Source organism: Mytilinidion resinicola (assembly GCF_010093595.1).
Source record: "Mytilinidion resinicola strain CBS 304.34 unplaced genomic scaffold BDZ99scaffold_23, whole genome shotgun sequence".
Classification (NCBI taxonomy): Eukaryota; Fungi; Ascomycota; class Dothideomycetes; order Mytilinidiales; family Mytilinidiaceae; genus Mytilinidion; species Mytilinidion resinicola.
The window spans coordinates 584,460-600,283 of NW_022985459.1; the positions used below are offsets into that span (position 1 = coordinate 584,460).

General features: G+C 51.6%; 8 protein-coding genes across 8 annotated transcripts; 7 read left to right on the top strand and 1 right to left on the bottom strand.

Moving 5' to 3' along the window:
- Positions 1 to 652: 652 nt before the first annotated feature.
- BDZ99DRAFT_398283 (ribonuclease H-like protein) lies at positions 653 to 2,530 on the top strand (the record flags this gene model as incomplete). Its single annotated transcript, XM_033716086.1, has 2 exons — positions 653 to 1,849; positions 2,087 to 2,530. 2 exons carry the CDS (start codon positions 653 to 655, stop codon positions 2,528 to 2,530), a joined length of 1,641 nt encoding a protein of 546 aa, XP_033571285.1.
- A 566-nt stretch (positions 2,531 to 3,096) lies between these two features.
- Positions 3,097 to 4,119, top strand: BDZ99DRAFT_511698 (Trm112p-domain-containing protein). The gene is made up of 2 exons (XM_033724570.1): positions 3,097 to 3,449; positions 3,514 to 4,119. The coding sequence occupies exons 1-2, from the start codon at positions 3,264 to 3,266 to the stop codon at positions 3,811 to 3,813; spliced, it is 486 nt and encodes a 161-aa protein (XP_033571286.1). The 5' UTR covers positions 3,097 to 3,263; the 3' UTR covers positions 3,814 to 4,119.
- BDZ99DRAFT_398264 (WD40 repeat-like protein) lies at positions 4,106 to 5,652 on the bottom strand (the record flags this gene model as incomplete). The annotated part of the gene is made up of 2 exons (XM_033716083.1): positions 4,106 to 5,481; positions 5,547 to 5,652. The coding sequence occupies 2 exons, from the start codon at positions 5,650 to 5,652 to the stop codon at positions 4,106 to 4,108; spliced, it is 1,482 nt and encodes a 493-aa protein (XP_033571287.1).
- A 322-nt stretch (positions 5,653 to 5,974) lies between these two features.
- BDZ99DRAFT_155145 (uncharacterized protein) lies at positions 5,975 to 7,008 on the top strand. The gene is made up of 2 exons (XM_033712826.1): positions 5,975 to 6,271; positions 6,409 to 7,008. Exons 1-2 carry the CDS (start codon positions 6,230 to 6,232, stop codon positions 6,820 to 6,822), a joined length of 456 nt encoding a protein of 151 aa, XP_033571288.1. The 5' UTR covers positions 5,975 to 6,229; the 3' UTR covers positions 6,823 to 7,008.
- Positions 7,009 to 7,528: 520 nt separating this feature from the next.
- BDZ99DRAFT_545600 (uncharacterized protein) lies at positions 7,529 to 8,367 on the top strand (the record flags this gene model as incomplete). Its single annotated transcript, XM_033726851.1, has 1 exon — positions 7,529 to 8,367. A coding segment is annotated over one exon (756 nt), but the record flags the coding sequence as incomplete, so codon positions are not given.
- Positions 8,368 to 8,620: 253 nt separating this feature from the next.
- Positions 8,621 to 9,415, top strand: BDZ99DRAFT_575549 (uncharacterized protein; the record flags this gene model as incomplete). Its single annotated transcript, XM_033728483.1, has 1 exon — positions 8,621 to 9,415. The coding sequence occupies one exon, from the start codon at positions 8,621 to 8,623 to the stop codon at positions 9,233 to 9,235; it is 615 nt and encodes a 204-aa protein (XP_033571290.1). The 3' UTR covers positions 9,236 to 9,415.
- Positions 9,416 to 12,542: 3,127 nt separating this feature from the next.
- BDZ99DRAFT_545605 (uncharacterized protein) lies at positions 12,543 to 13,256 on the top strand (the record flags this gene model as incomplete). The annotated part of the gene is made up of 1 exon (XM_033726852.1): positions 12,543 to 13,256. A coding segment is annotated over one exon (714 nt), but the record flags the coding sequence as incomplete, so codon positions are not given.
- A 487-nt stretch (positions 13,257 to 13,743) lies between these two features.
- On the top strand, positions 13,744 to 15,411 carry BDZ99DRAFT_467613 (uncharacterized protein). Its single transcript, XM_033721057.1, has 2 exons — positions 13,744 to 15,182; positions 15,239 to 15,411. Exons 1-2 carry the CDS (start codon positions 13,755 to 13,757, stop codon positions 15,263 to 15,265), a joined length of 1,455 nt encoding a protein of 484 aa, XP_033571292.1. The 5' UTR covers positions 13,744 to 13,754; the 3' UTR covers positions 15,266 to 15,411.
- Positions 15,412 to 15,824: the final 413 nt, after the last annotated feature.

Below are 15,824 nucleotides of genomic sequence, written 5' to 3' on the forward strand. Positions count from 1 at the left end.
TGCTCAATCTCCATCGAACGCCCGATCATATCACGCATGGGCAACAGTGAATATAGATCACGTGACTGCTAGCCTCAACTTATCACCCACACGTAGCATAAGAGCGCCACATCCTGGGAATGATCCGAATGCCCCGATTGCCTTAGAGCACAAGAAGGATCCCGCGAACCTGCTAGATGAGCCAGATAGCTTTGAGGGCCCGCCGTCTTCAGCGGATGTGTTGAGTCCAGAGGATGCGGATATTCCAACAGTATCGCGCTTGGTGAATGTGAAGGTTGCTGGAAAGCGGACGCCACCTACGTCAGCTGCTCAGGAGCTAGGCAGTGAAGGTTCCTGGGATACTATAAAGCAGGGTTCGGCGTTCATGAATTACGACGATCGTGAAGCGGAGACCGCATCACCATTACGCTCTGTGGAACAGCATCCATCGGATAGTCCAAAGGTTTTTGCGTCAATGGCTCATGACGATCTTGACAGCCACCGGGTACTCGGCTCGACATCTTCAGAATCTACTGCGCAAGACCCGTTGGGCGGTTCAGTGAATTGGGGTGTCCTGAATCAAAACAAGCCTACTGGATATCAGGAGCAAGAGTTCTCCTCCTCGGGCTCAGCAGAGCAAGAAATTTCGGTCATTCCAGCACCTTGGGGTTCGATGAATCAGACTCAACCAAGCAGCCAAGAAGTACCCGTCGCAGGCCCACCAGAAGAGACACAAGAAAGTCAAGACCCTCCGTGGCCAAGCGCCCAGGACAACGATCATGACCGCAATGAGGGCGAAGTCAGTCAAGGCCGGGAAAACGACGGTAGCGACCGCGAAGTGAACCAAGACCGAGACAACGACGGCAACGACAGCGATGCCAAATCTCTCAGCTCTGGCTCCCAAAGCGACGACGAAGGTGACGTGAGCGGCAACGAGCCTCCCAGCGACGACGAAGGGTCTAGCGACGACAGCGGCTCAGACTCAGACGGCGAAGACGTTGAAAAGCACGTCCCACTCACCTACCAGATACCGCGAGAAACGCTACGCACAGCCATGAAAACATCCAAATCCAACGTCGATGGTTCCTCGTGGAGCTACACGCTGTACCGCGGGCCCAACAACGAAGAGATCGCCCTCCACTACTGCCGCAACATGGAGGTCGCCGAGACAGTAGCGAAGTATTTCCTGGACGAGCAGGTGCTCGGGTTCGACATCGAGTGGAAGCCGAATGCGTCTGCTGCGGCCGGGATCAAGGGGAATGCCTCGCTCATTCAGCTTGCCAGCGAAAACCGGATCGCGCTGTTCCACATCTCGCTGTTCAAAGGCACTACGGCGGAAGAGCTTCTCCCACCCACCATCAAGACCATACTCGAAACCCCCGCCATCCTCAAAACCGGCGTCGCCGTCAAAAGCGACTTCACCCGCCTCAAGAAGTTTCTCGGCGTCGAAGCCAGGGGTGTCTTTGAGCTGAGCCACTTGTACAAACTCGTCAAGTTCTCGAAAGACGAGCCTGAGAAAGTCAATCGTACGCTCGTGTCGCTGGCAAATCAGGTAGCGGAGCATCTGCAGCTGCCTTTACATAAGGGCGCTGTAAGGGAGAGCGATTGGAGCAAGCCGCTACTGATTGAGCAGATGAGGTATGCAGCGAGTGATGCGTATGCTGGGGTGAGGCTGTTTGATGTGCTCGAGGCGAAGAGGAAGAAGCTGAGGCCGACACCACCGAGGCCGCAGTGTGCGGAGCTAGGATTGCCTATTGCGCTTGCGGGGGGCGTGAAGGTGAGGAGGGTTAAGTCGAAAATGCCGGTTGTGGTGGTAGAGGAAGAAGAGGAGTCGGACGAGTATGAGTCGGCGCTTGAAGAGCAGGAGGTTGTTGAGGAGTCGGAAGAGGAGACATCGTCGCTTGACCTCTCAGGGGATGAACTGTCAGATGAGCTGTCCGAGGAGGAGTTCATCGCTCCCCCTACCGAGCGCGTTGGGCGAGTCCGGTTGCAAGGCTTGAGCACTGTGCCAGTGGAACCCGCCCTCCTCCCAGAGCAGACCCAGCCAGAGGAGGAAGAAGAGTCGATGGACGACGATCTCGAGTCCTTGAGCGAATCCTCGGACGAGGATATCAGTGCTGTTACCAAGCAAATCGGCCGCGTCAACCTCTCAACCACCTCGCCGTCCACCTCAGCCACCCAACATCCCCCAACCTCCTCCCCAACATCCGCCCTCGAACTCGCTGCCTTCTGGATCGATGCCTGGCACAACTCCCTGCCCATGGAGTACCAACCGAAAGCAACCTCTGGCCAACTGCGCGCCTACGCGCTGTGGCACGAGCAGAATCTCTCAGTGGCTGAAATAGCGGCCCTGCTTCGAGATCCGCCGCTCGCAATCTCGACGGTGAGCAGCTATGTCCTCACGGCGGTGATGTTGGAGGGACTGCCGTACAAGGAGGAGCGGATTAAGGTGTTGCTACTAGCGATGCCGAGTAGGGTCGTGACGGCGAGGTATAGAGGGATTTTGAGGGGGTTGGGCGTGGAGGAGGTGGGGGAGTTGAGCGGGGCTTGAAGATTTGTGTGAGTCTGAGAGTGAGGGTGAGTTTACAGGCGTTTCGGGAATAAGCCTGTATATATATGTGTGTATGTTTGTGTGCTTAGCTCATTTGCATTGAAGGCGCGTGCGTTTAGGGCCTCCTTTTTCGAAGGTTTCTTGTTTGCGATAGATTGAGCTGGCATTGGGCATTTTCTCGGACGGAGCGTGTGCTGCATAAAAGGAAGCATCATACATCAATCATACTATTTCGGTTTCTTCTACTACACCTACTTCGCGTTTATGATCTGGCTTCAGTAAACCGTGCTGCTGTTCACTAAAAATTGCTGCTCTAACATCAGGTTCTCCAGAGCTGAAGACCTGTCAGCTATTCTATGTATGGAACATCCCATTGTGGTCCATCTGCAAACTGTCCTCACTAAGTACTGTACGTGAGACCCGAGATTCGACCTGCCCAGTCGTGAAAATAAACCCTCCAGAACCAGCCTGCAATGCGGGGAAACAAGCTTTCGCGCACCGCCACGCGGGAAAGCCACACCAAAAAAATCCGCAGACCTCGAGCCCCGCCATCATGAACATTCTCAATCTCAACTACACCCCTTATTCCCTCTCAAACCAGCTCCCACTCCTTCTTTCTAAACCTCCACCGAGTCCGCTTCTTCCCTTAGCCGCCCGACTCTCTTTCCACCCTCCCAGACCCCCTCTCTCTCATCCACTCTCTCAAAAAGAAGTAGAACCACAAAACCAAATAATGAAACTCCTCACCCTCAACTTCCTCACCTGCGCCCGCAAAGCCTGCAAATCCACCACCCTCGCCTTCCCCCTGCGGCCCAAGGACGCCGAGCTCGAGATCGTAGAGGCAGACCTCGAGCCGCTGTTTATCCGGAACATACTGCCGCGCGTGGAGTGGGAGGCGCTGCGGACGTTATGTCAGGACGTACGTTAACCCCCCTTCCCCCAATCCCGGAGGGGGTTCCAATGCTAATACGGCTTCTGATTAGCTGGGCTTGCCGCAATTACCACCCGCCGCGCCCGAACCCGCCGCGCTCTTCGCGCCGAATCCGTCGGACCCGTCGATCCCCTCAGATAAGCTAGTGCGTCCAGGGAAGGAGGGCGAGGGCGAGGGCGAGGGCGAGGGCGAGGGCGAGGAGGGCGCGCCGACACAGACGCTCAAGGACCTGCATCATGTGCTGCTGGAGACGACGATCCGGGAGGGGAAGCTGGTGTGTGGGAACTGCGGGCACGCGTATGCGGTGAAAGAGGGGATCGCGAATTTTTTGCTGCCGAGTCATTTGGTGTGAGCGGGGGTGTATGAGATGAAAAGGATTGAAAAGGTATTCTAGGGAGAGTAGGATGTGGGGAAGATGGGACATGGGAGGAAGCATGGGGGGCTCACGAGTGGAAAATGATACCATTTGAGGGCAATGGGGGTTTGGGTGGGAAGAAGAGATGGAAGCCCGATGAGCGTGTCCCGCGAACAAGTTTAGGAGGGGCAAGATACCCAGGCTTCATGAAAGTCACTGTAGATAGGGTCAATTGGGGGTTTCGGGAGGAAGTACTCCTATATTGGTATCTAGATATCACACCTCAAAATCAAACATGTCCACCACCACTACTCCCACTCCCACTACCGCTGCTCCCTTTATTTATCTGCACCTGCTTATCCTCCCCTGCACTCACAATCCCTACTTCCTTCTCCCACGCAACTCCAAACACCTTCACCCCCTCACCCGAACTCGGCATTTTCTTCCCCTTCGCGCTCTCCCGCTCAATCCGATACACGCTCTCCCCAACCTGCCCGCCAACATCCCCAGCATCCCCAGCAGTAGTCTTCACGCTCCGCACATCCCAGATCCTGCACGTGCCGTCATGGCTCCCGCTCACGAGCCCGTACGCGCTCTCCGGGTCGACAGCTAGACTGACCACCGCATTCGTGTGGCCGCGTAGCGTGAGTGCTGCGATAGTCTTCGCGGATGCGCGGGGGTCTATGAGGGTGATGTGACGCGCTGACGTGCCGGCTGCGACGAGGTTGAGGGCGGGTAAGGCAGCTAGGGACATCAAGCTATGCGATGTCGTGCGCGTATCCACGAGAGTGGAGGTGGGGAGATCCCATGTCCGCAACGTGTGATCGTGAGAGCCCGAGTACGCCACTGTCGCGTCGTTTGGTGCGAACATCACTGAGGAGACAGGCGCGGTGTGCCCGGTTAGCGTAGCTAGAGGACCGCGTTGGGCGACCGTCTTCAAGTTCGCGGGTTTCGAGAGCTTGAGGCGTTTCGCGGAGGCAGTGGTGGAGTCTGGGAGGAGGGTTGCGGGGGCGGCGGGCGCGTCTGCGGCTTTTGAGCTCCAGAAGTTGACGGTGGTGTCGCTGGAGGCGGAGAGGAGGCGGGAGGAGGGGGCATGCACAGCGAGGGACTCGATGCCGAGTCTGTGGCCGTAGAGCTCGAGGGCTGGGGTTAAGCCAGCTCTTCCTTCGGACGGGGATTCGAAGTAGTTCCATACGCGGACGGTCATGTCGAGGCCGCCTGACACGATTTTCGAGGGTGACAGGAACTTCGCGGTTTTGAGAGAGCTGATGCGGCCGCCGTTGTTGGGTTGGTCGGAGAGGAGCATGAGCTCGCCCGACATGTCAAATACCCGCAGTAGACCGTCGTAGCTGGCTGATAGTATCCGCTCTTGGCCTGACTGTATGCTGCTGCTGCCACCCCATTTTCCTGCTTTTGAAGTTGCGGAGAGTATGTCTACATCAGACACCCAGTCGTCGTGTTCGAAAGATGCTACATGTAGCGGGGGTATTAGGGCACGCGTGTATTCGACATTGAGAGTGGTTTCGGCGGATATGCCGTTTGCTGTGAGGAAATCATCGATGGTTGTGCGGAGGAATTGGCCATTTATGAGGAATTCGAAGGGGATTGGGCGGGCAGTGTTGAGGAGGTTGTTGACGAGGGAGGAGAGGGCATATCGGCGAAGGTCTTGCAATATATGTTAGTATTCGTCTTGCTGTATAAAAGTGAAGTCTTTGGCGGGGTGCACAAACTGGTAGAGACGAGAAGAACACCAGGATCTTCGGGCAATTCGATGTCGGAATGCCGTGTGGTAAGTCGGATCTGCACTTTTGACTGGGCATCTGGGGCGTCACCCATTTCGGTGTCAGCCATAGTTGTAGAGAGTGGTATTTGACTTTTGGTGTTGAATTTTATTCGTCTCATACTTTCTCGAAGCTCTGTCGCAAAAGTTTACTTCGGGTTTAGCGCTAGTCATGGGACCCCGGCTCTCTATCAGTCACGTGCCTTCTATATTCCATCTACCAGTATAGAAGAAGAAAAGAACGATCGAAGAGCCTGTAGAGCTCGTAACGCTCGAGATCGATACTGACATGCCTTTAATCTCCAATTCACAGCAGATTTATAAATGGTCACGTGCTTCGCGTTCCATTCCCATTCCCCCCACGGAAAGCATCGCCAACCTCCATCAACCCCTCGCTCACCCGTCAGCGCGAACGCAGAGCCCCCTCTCGTCAGCCCCTAGCCTCAATGATTGAACATCATTCAACTATTTACTGGGCTCTCTTCATTCTCTTTCATCACTCAGTGAACTGAAACTGTGCCCGGCGGCGGAGTCCTGGATGTCGCGATGACTTCCGCAACGGACGTAAGCTGATGGAGCCTACAAACACCGCCTCAACGTCGCGAGCAGTGAGACTCAGCCTCGATTGTAGTCATGATACGCGTAGACAGTAGTTCCCTTGAGGATACGACTCAGGTAAGGTCGTGGTAGAATATTCTAGAATGATCAAGTAGCTTCGGAGCTGCGCGGAAGCACAACCGTCAACCATCACCACTACGATTCTGCTCACACGAGCATCTCCTCACTATCACATTCTCCTGACTTTGTACGAGTTCTATCGAACGGCTTATATTAATTTAAGACACCTCGGAATTTCCAAGCGGCGGCTCGGAGGCGAGAACGGATTAAGGAGTTGGGAGATTACCGTCCGCGCGCTCTCGATATTTCCAAAGTTGCCACATCGCACTCCCTCCCTTCGAAGAATCTCACCACCTTACAACTTACATCTCTACAACCCATTCTTGCTCCCAGGAACGCTCTTTAATATTACCAACTGTAATAATATCGCATTCTCTTCCGAAGCCATACCCAAAAGAACCTTCGGACCTCTTTGCGCCGCGCGTCCCCGACGGACTCCTATCGCCACTACAAAGCGCAAACTACCTGTAACCTGTCGTCGCATCGTCGTGTCGTCGCATACCACAAATACACACAATGGGCCAATCTCCATCCCACAGTGCCTCTAGCAACGCCGACAAACACTCGCTGAAGGCCGCCTCGATCCGCTACCACAAAGAGCACAGGCTCCAAGCTCCCTTAATACCCGAACCATCGTCGCCATCACCAAGCAAGCGTTCAGGGCGGTCGCTCGACAGCAGGAAATCCAACTCGCGGATACGGGGGGGACTCGATAAATCGGGCTGGAACTACGACGCAAAGGGCCGGAACAGCTACCTAGTTGTGACGATGCCGGGGTACAAGCTACCAACGCCAAGAGAGCGGTCGAGGGAGAAGGGGAAGGGGAGAAAGTGAGAGTGTTATTGGGATAATCGCATATTTGGGCTGGCTACTTGGTTTGGGTGCTTGTGATACCCTGGTGCGGAGCTGGTCTCTGCGGATGGTGCATTGGGCCGGTATCTATGGGTATGGCGGATACGTGTTCTTAATTCGCGTTGTATATCGCTGTAATATCACTGTGATTTGTACTATATATGTATTATTATATTATTCTGTCTTGAGAGTCAATTTCCTAGCACTTCCTTGGATCGCAGTGCACGTTTCCGCATTATGATTCTTCTTCAACATCTCGACTCACTGCCCTCTGGCTCAGCTCAACACTCGTCATAGCATCTTGGCTTCTCAATACTCACATCCCAAAAAGGTAGTCACAACGATGCTCGAAATGACTCAAGGTTCGAATATAAACTGCCATTCCTAAACTTCCTCACACATGCTCAACTCAAGTTATCTTCTCCACAACCACTATATATCAACGATTCAACCATTTCAAAACACCACATCCTCTTTCTCAAACGACAAAACATCACCAAAACCAGCCCACCCACCACCGCCATGTCCCAACCTCCCTCCAACCACCCTCCTACCGACGACCAAACCCTCCACAACCTCACCCGCCTGACGTCCTTCCACTTCAAAAAAGAGGCGGAACTTCGCCGCCTCGCCGCCGCCACACACAACCACGAGCACTGCGCCCGCTACGAAAAAGAGGCCGCCGACCACCACGAGACCTACTCGGACATTTTGTCCGAGATCAAGGTCTACAAGCTCTACCTCCTGGAAGGCGAGGTATGCGCTGAGAAGGGCTTTGACGAGAAAAAAATGGCGGAGAGCGAGGCGGTCCGGCAGAGGCTGAAGAAGAGCAGACTGGAGATGTTTAAGCATCCGATTGAGCGGGTGAGGGATTTGAGGCCGTGGCAGGGATTCAGGAAGGACTTTGATGAGATGGCGGGGCTGCAGGAGAATTTCGAGTGGGCGAGGAAGGGGAGGGAGGACGTGGAGACGTATGTTAGGAACCAGATGGAGTTGCATAAGGCGGAGATGCTGGAAGAGGAGGAGGGGCGAGGGGAGGGGGGTGATGGGGTGCGGGAGGACTTGGAGTGGGCGAGGAAGGGGAGGAAGGACATGGAGGCATATGTTTGGAAGCAGATACGGTTGCATAAGGCGAGGATGCTGGAAGAGGGGGGCTGAAGAGGATCGAGGAAGAGAGAGTGTGTAGGGGTGACAGGGCGTTGATTAGAGTCATGTTCGAGGACTAGTCATTGTAAGCCGGGGAGGTATGAGTGGGTGGGGGTGTACAGATTTCTATTCTTATATATCTTTCTTCCTCTTTTAACAATTTCCTAAAATTTTCCAAACATCTTCTATAACCATCAACTAGAGTTTCTTCACGAGTCACGAGAATCCATCCTTCATCAGATCTCTCTTCCACAACGAACCAACGATTCAAACTCTTTAAAGCACCTCCAGCTCCTCTTCCTTAACCGAACATATAATTACGAACCAGCCGCTCTCACTACCGTCACTATGCCGTCTCCAGAAGACCAAAAATTCCTCGACGAGCTAACGGGCCTCGACAACTCCCACAACCTAAGGAGATTTGCACTCTACCGCCTCGCCGACACAAAAAGCGATCCAATAGACTGCGCCATCCTCCAAGAAGATGCCGCCACCGCTCATCAGCAGGTCTCGGACACGGCATTGCTGAAAACGCATTACGAAGACCTTATCATGGTGGAGGAGGCGCATTGGAAACATTGGCAAATGTACAGTCAGCGCATAACTGAGAAGGCGGACGAGATACTGCGGTTGCAGAAGATGGTTGTAGAGCTTAAACCGAAGAACCTCTTAGATGGGGCTGGGTTTATGGGGAGGGATAGAAGGAGACTGGCCGAGATTCAGAGGGAAAAGGAGAGGCTGCGTGAAGAGCATAAAGCTTTGAGAGATGCTAAAGAAAGGATGGAGACTGAGTTCATGAAGGTGAGGAGGGTTGGGACGGCTCAGAGGGGGGTCATGGCGACGGCTCAGAGGGAGATGGATGCGCTGGCTGAGAGGGAGGAGAAGTTCTGGAGTTTCGCGTGGGTCGCTGAGGAGAGGGGAGGGGAGGGCGACTACAGAGAGTTGAAGAAGGTCGAGGAGTAGGGATGAGTGGACTGGATGTCTGTGATGCGGAGGTGCCATGGCGCTGGTTAGAGTCAGGTTTGCGGACCAGCCATTGTAAGCCGGGGGGATGTGGTTTATGACTAGGTAGTGCATGAATTCCCGTCCTTCTATTATGTAGTTCTTCCTCTCTCTTCCAACTACTTTCCTAATATCTTCCCCAACAATCAAATAGAGTTTCCTTCCTAAGAATCTATAACTCATCAAATTTTCATTCCCAAACGATCAACCATCTACCAGTCAGACTCCTCGAAGCACCCCATCATTCCTCTCAAACAATCAAACATCTACGAACCAACCGACCCAACCAACCGCCAACTCTCATTACCGCCACCATGTCCGACAAACGTACCCACTACTCCGCCACCGAGAAGCAAACCATCGAAAACATCACCCCCTAGCACAATTACATCGCTACACAACCGGAGAGTCCATGTTCAAGCACCTCACCGATCCGCCGCAAGAAGACGGCTTTGACCCGCTGATCGCGCCCGTCGAAGACGAAGCTATTTTCCATACGCCGCAATTCCAGAAATGCAAGGCCAAATGGAAAGAGTGTAATAGGGTGCCTGCGACAATCGAAAAGAGTAAGGAGGAGGGTGACAAGTATGCCAAGCTTATACCTGAGAAGAAAGGAGAGATGCGTGCAGTTAAGGAGGCGTGTCCGAAAGGCCTTATAGGCTAGATCAAGGAGAAGAATAGAGGAAGGGAGGAAACGGAGAGGCTTCAGCTTGAGCTTGACAGGTTGAACGGGGAGTTGGACAGGTTGGTCGAGCAGAGAGAAATAGTAGGGAGGCGAGCGGGAGGCTGGACGGTTGGATTTGGATGGAGATGCTGGACCTGGAAGCTTTTCAAGGGTAGGAGGGGGTCGGGGTGGATTAAAGGGTAACGGAGGTGGTAATTGGGGGTTTGGGAGCTGTCTTGGATAAAGAGTTGTGGGGATGGTGACTTAGTTGAAGCGTTGAGTGGAGGTGCCTTGGAGTTACTCATGGCGACGTCCTGAAAGAAGTCCTGGCAAGGGGAGATACGAGTGGATAACAAATTGGTGTTTCAAGAGTCAAGGTGGTGCCATAGCGTTGCTTAGGGTCATATGCTGAAATCGGGTCATAGTGAGCCGCAGTAGGGATCAGTGGGTGGAGGTATATAACTTCCTATTCTCATATATATTTCATTCTCTTTCAACCTCTTCCCCAAATCTTCAACACCGATCAACTAGGCTGTCTTCGATAAGAATCCACCATTCATCACTTACAAAGACCTCGAGGTCCATTACCATTTCAAATCCAAATATTTCCGAGCCCCTTAGCGACCCTCGAGCTTCCAAGAACTCTTCTCCTAAACTGCAACCTTCCGGGACTCTCCCTAGAAGTATAACCTAAGGAGAGACCTGAGATACACTCAAACCTTAGCAAAGATAGGGACAAACCCCAGACTTATTATCTACAAAATAAGCCGCCATCTACTCCCCCCTTCGACCTAGTACCTATCAGATCTTAAAGTAATTACTAGCGGAATCGCTAAGAATTCTTTAGATAGATTAAATTAAATATAAGTTTATATTATAGTAAATAAGTAAGCTTATATATATAGTTAAAAGGAGAGTAATATAACTTTATAAGCCTATATAGAATAGAAGCTAATACTATAGCCATATACTTATATATACTAAAGCTATATAGATCTATACTTACTATAGATATAAAGGCGGAGGTATATACTAAGCTTATAGATTATATAGATCTATATAAGAATCTATAGGTTAAAGCTTAAAAGGAATTCTTGTAGTTAGATAGCAAGTTGTTAGCAAATATTTAGATTGCTTTTATAGAGGTCCCACCCACTATAAATAAAACTGCTACCCGAATCCATTCTGCAAAAGAGTTGGCAGAAAAATGTGAACTCCCGGAACCTAATTTATTCTCTCACGAACCTATAGGCAGATTACGCGTTACCAATCTAATCTGCTTACTTGCTTCCTTGAATACCTCAGTAATCGAGTTCTTCGTGTTACGGGTTGTAGCACCACACCGTGTCACCACAAATTAATGCCAAGTTGACTCGAAAAAGCCGCGACGGTTATATGTGGCGACAACCAGGGCGCCATCGCTCTGTCCTCAAACCCACAGTAGCACTCACGCACGAAGCATATAGAAATCCAGCGCAAATGGCAAGGAGAAGTTCAAGACACTGGAATAGTTGAACTGAAGTATGTTACAACTACAGCACACATTGCCGACGGTTTCACCAAGCCTCTTGCGTGAGATAGATTTGAATGGTTTCGGAGAGGGCTAGGTATCGAGTGATCTGCACGAATTACCAGCTTCAAGCAGAGACAGACCACACAGGAACCCTTTCCTTCTCTTTACCTAAAGGGTTTTGAAGGTTTTAACGGGGTCTGTCCGAGCCGTGACAAATGGTCGCTGGCACTCTTCTTAGTGAAAGTAGCCATCGAGTGGGAGTGTTGAATATCACGGCAGCTGGTGGCTGAAACAACGTGACAGGGGGTGGGAATGGATACATATATGAGGCACTCCGCCCATCCATAGTCTGTCAATCAATCAACACTATCACTTGTTTGCAACATGCGCAATTATGGCGCCCAAGAACTCCTCATGCTCGTCAGCTGGTTGACGATCCAACGATCCATCATGTGACCTTGGTCTGAGTCTAATACGCCAAGGTGGAACCTTGTTCCCCTGGGTCCAATCGGCAGATTGCGCATAGTCGCAAGCCTCGAATGCCTCAGCAATCGAGTTAGACACCAGCTGACTTAAAGCCATACTGCTGCCTAGCCCTAAATCTGGACACCAACGCTTCAAGGCCTGCCACCAACACAATCCAATCGCAACGTAAAAACTGACATTGTAGTAATTAGGTGAGTCGCTCGATGTTTCCGTAGGGCAACGTTGTCACTGCTCCAATCTGGTCTAGCCACTAATAGCGCACCACGTAGTCATTGAACGCGGCCACAGCCTGGCAGCCGCTTTCTTCTGTCACTTTACTCTCGTCTTCTATCTTCTAATTCATATGTTCCCAAGCCATCCACGAAATCTTAGCCGTGCTACTCCCCTCAGTCCAATAATGGCGAAAAAGTGCGCCAAAAAGAGCCAAAAAGCCGTCGTCGCAGCAAAGATCCAAAGAAACTCTAGTATAGGCCAAGACACATCAGGAGAAACCACTTCTAACTTCTAATGACACTTCTATCAAAGAGGACAATCGGCCCGAGACTTCGTAAGGTTCCTTACCATTAGCTTAGAGTACGCTTTATTCTTGCTAATCCCGCGTTCATAGCCCCTACACAGGGCCAGCCTTGACATTCTTAATTGGCTCAAATCGCGTGAGCTACACCGTCCCGGAACTCTACGCCAGGCAATCTCCAAAATGGGCATACTCATCAAACCCAATCGGCCCATTCGGCCCATACCGGCGGACCGTCGAACTTCCCGAAGTAGACGAAGACATTGGGCATACGCTAGTGCATTATTTGTACACTGGCACCTACCAGACACTAAAGCCACGAGGTGTCTTCGGTACTCCCAAAACCACGACCGAATACAGAAGAGGTTTTCTGGTCTATTATATTGCAAGGCTGTATGGACTCGATGGCCTTGCAGAACATGCAATAAAAAATATGGAGATGTTTGACCAGGGTTTGTCCATCTTTGAGATCTTGGATATTGCAAGAGATCTATATCCCAAGTTCCTTAAGGACGAAAACTGGCTCCTAGATTACCTGAAGACGAAAATTGAGGCTGCATTCGAGGCAGACGAGACTATATTCGCCCAAGAGCGATTCTTCGATCATATCGGTGAAGCTGCTGCTTTCAATAAAGCTCTGGTAAAGATTATGGTGGGGATATACACGGACAAGATCACAAGTCTGGTTAACAAGGAAGGTGAGATAAGAGAAAGCATCTTTGGGAATCCCGCTTACTGCGAAGCACCAGTTGCCGAAGAATCCGTTCTGGATGCTCCTCCTCCACCCCCTCCACCTCCCCCAGAAGAACCCGAAGAATATCCTCTGGAAGACACCACTAAAGAGACTTCCCTGGAAGAGGCCCTTGAAGGCGATACCGTAGAAGAGGCCACTGGTGACGCTCCTCCGGAAGAGGCCCCTGAATATTACCCTCATCCTCCTCTTCCTCCTCCTCCGGCAGAAGAGGTCCCTGATGATTACCCTGCAGAAGTCCCTGATGATTACCCTGCAGAGGTCCCTGATGATTACCTTCCAGAGGTCCCTGATGATTACCCTCCAGTAGTCCCTGATGATTGCCCTCCAAAGGCTGGTGATTACCGTCCAGAGGTCCCTGATGATTACGTTCCTGTGGCGGAAGAGGCCCCTGAAGATTACCCTCCTCCTCCTCCTCCTCCTCCTCCTCCTCCTCCTCCGGCGGAAGAGGTCCCCAAAGATTACCCTACTGTGGCGGATGAGGCCCCTGAAGGTTACCCTCCCGCTGCCACAGCACCACACGAAGAGAAGAATGTGCACTTTCCTCCTGACATGAAAGATCCAAAGCCTAGTACGATCGGTCACAAGAAGAAGAACAGCGGGAAATCAAACGGCAAAGGAAAGGCGAAGGGTTTCGTGAGGCTAAAAGACCCAACGCCTCCTTCGCCTACCCCACCACCTTCAAAAGAAGTGAGGAAAAAGGAGGACAGTAATGCAGAAGAGGCCCTTCAAGCTCATCCTTCTCGTCTTGTGGCGGAAGAGGCTTTTGAAGTTTACGCTTCTCCTCCTGTGGCGGAAGAGGCTTTTGAAGTTTACGCTTCTCCTCCTGTGGCGGAAGAGGCCCCTGAAGATTACCCTCCTCCTCCTCCTCCTCCTACGCCCCCTCCGCCCCCGGCAGCCCCATTGGAAGAGCCGACCGCACGAGAACTATACCCACGCGAAGCGACAACAGCTGAAGGGACTTTTGGTTGGAAAGAATCCATCCCTAAGAGTTCGGACAGTGATGATAGTTGGGACAGCCTCTCGTTGTTCCGGTCGGAGAAGAAAGGCAAGAAAGGAAAGAAGGAAGAATGGCTTGTCTACGAAGATAAGGCTGCTCATGAGACCGCCTGGTCCTTCCCGTCAGTGAAGGATAAGAAAAAGAAAAAGGCAAGCCTCCTTGAGGATTTTGTTACCCCTGAACCAGTAATCGAAGCGAAAGAGGATGACAGCTTTGTCTGGTCCTTTGGGTTGAGCAAAGACAAGAAGAAAGATAAGAAGGCCGACGGCCCACCCGCTGACCCTGTTGTCATTCCTGGGCCCGTGCCTGAGCCTGTAAAAGAAGAGGACCCGTGGTCATTTTCAAGCGCCACAAAGACAAAAAAGGGCGAAAAGGGCAAAAAGGGAAAGAAGTTCGAGGGCCCACCCGTTGAGCCCGTTGTCGTCTCTGAACCCGAGCCCGAGTCCGAGCCTGTGAAAGAGGAAGAAGATCTGCCGCCACCGCCTGAGCTTGTTCCCCCTCCGCCTACTGCCGACGACTGGGGTTCATTCTCCTTTACCGTCACGAAGAAAAAGAAGTCAAAGAAGAGTAAAGCGGACCTCCCTGTACCAGACCCAATTGTTGAACCTATGTCAGAGCTAGAACCAGCTGCACTGGTAGTGGAAGGGCCTGCAGCGAGTAATTGGATTAGTACTTGGGGCTTTGCGAGTAAAGGTACCAAGAAAAAGCCCACTGTCTGGGAAGAGCCTATTCTCTGCGAAGAGCCCCCTCCAGGCGAAGAGCCCACTCCCGGTGAAGAGATGATTCCCTGCAAAGGGCTCCGGGCCGAAGATGCTGTGGTGTCATCACTGGGGCCTGACGTTAAGCAGAGCAGCATGTGCCCCTTCCGGGCTCGGCACATACTCGATGGAGACAGTTGGAAAAGCTGCAAGAAGTGCCGTGCTATGATATGTCAAGTGTCGATTCAACTTGCACATCAAGAGAATTTGGATGCAGAGAAGGTCGATAGGATATTGCTGCGTCAGTAGACAGGATGGCACGAGCTGACGAATGATAGGCTGTTGCAAAATTGACCATGATGTGAAGTCTATAGCAACACCCAACTTTAGGGTAGATGTCGGCTACACCCTCATTTCTAAGGAGATACTAGATAGGCCCGGGGTCGATATCGTGATCCTAGTCACGAAATGAGAAAAGGGCCTCTAATAACAAGCTGTAATTTAATTTAAATTCATTTTGTAGATCAAACACTATCATATAGCTGCAGTGTCTAGATGGCTCCTTATCTTCTTAAGCATAGACTTTATTTAAATATACAGCTCTCGGTCTTCCTCTAGCCACCGCTTCCTACCTAGAAAGACGACCTCCTATAGTCCTTTTATGCAAGGAATAAACGGCCTATAGTATAAAGTAAAATTCTTATCTACTTCCTTATTAAATTTATCCTACTTAAGTACTTTCCTATTCTTAATTTTTGTAAGCTTTTTAATAAAAAGTAGGTAATAAAGTTTGGGGAGGGATAAACGCACACCCCCTAATCACTCCACGGCGGGCGTGCGGCGCTTTTCGAGGTACGGGTTAGCCCGAGTAGTATCTCTCTTAGATTTCTTTCTGCATTCTCTTAATTTGTAGTACATGCATAG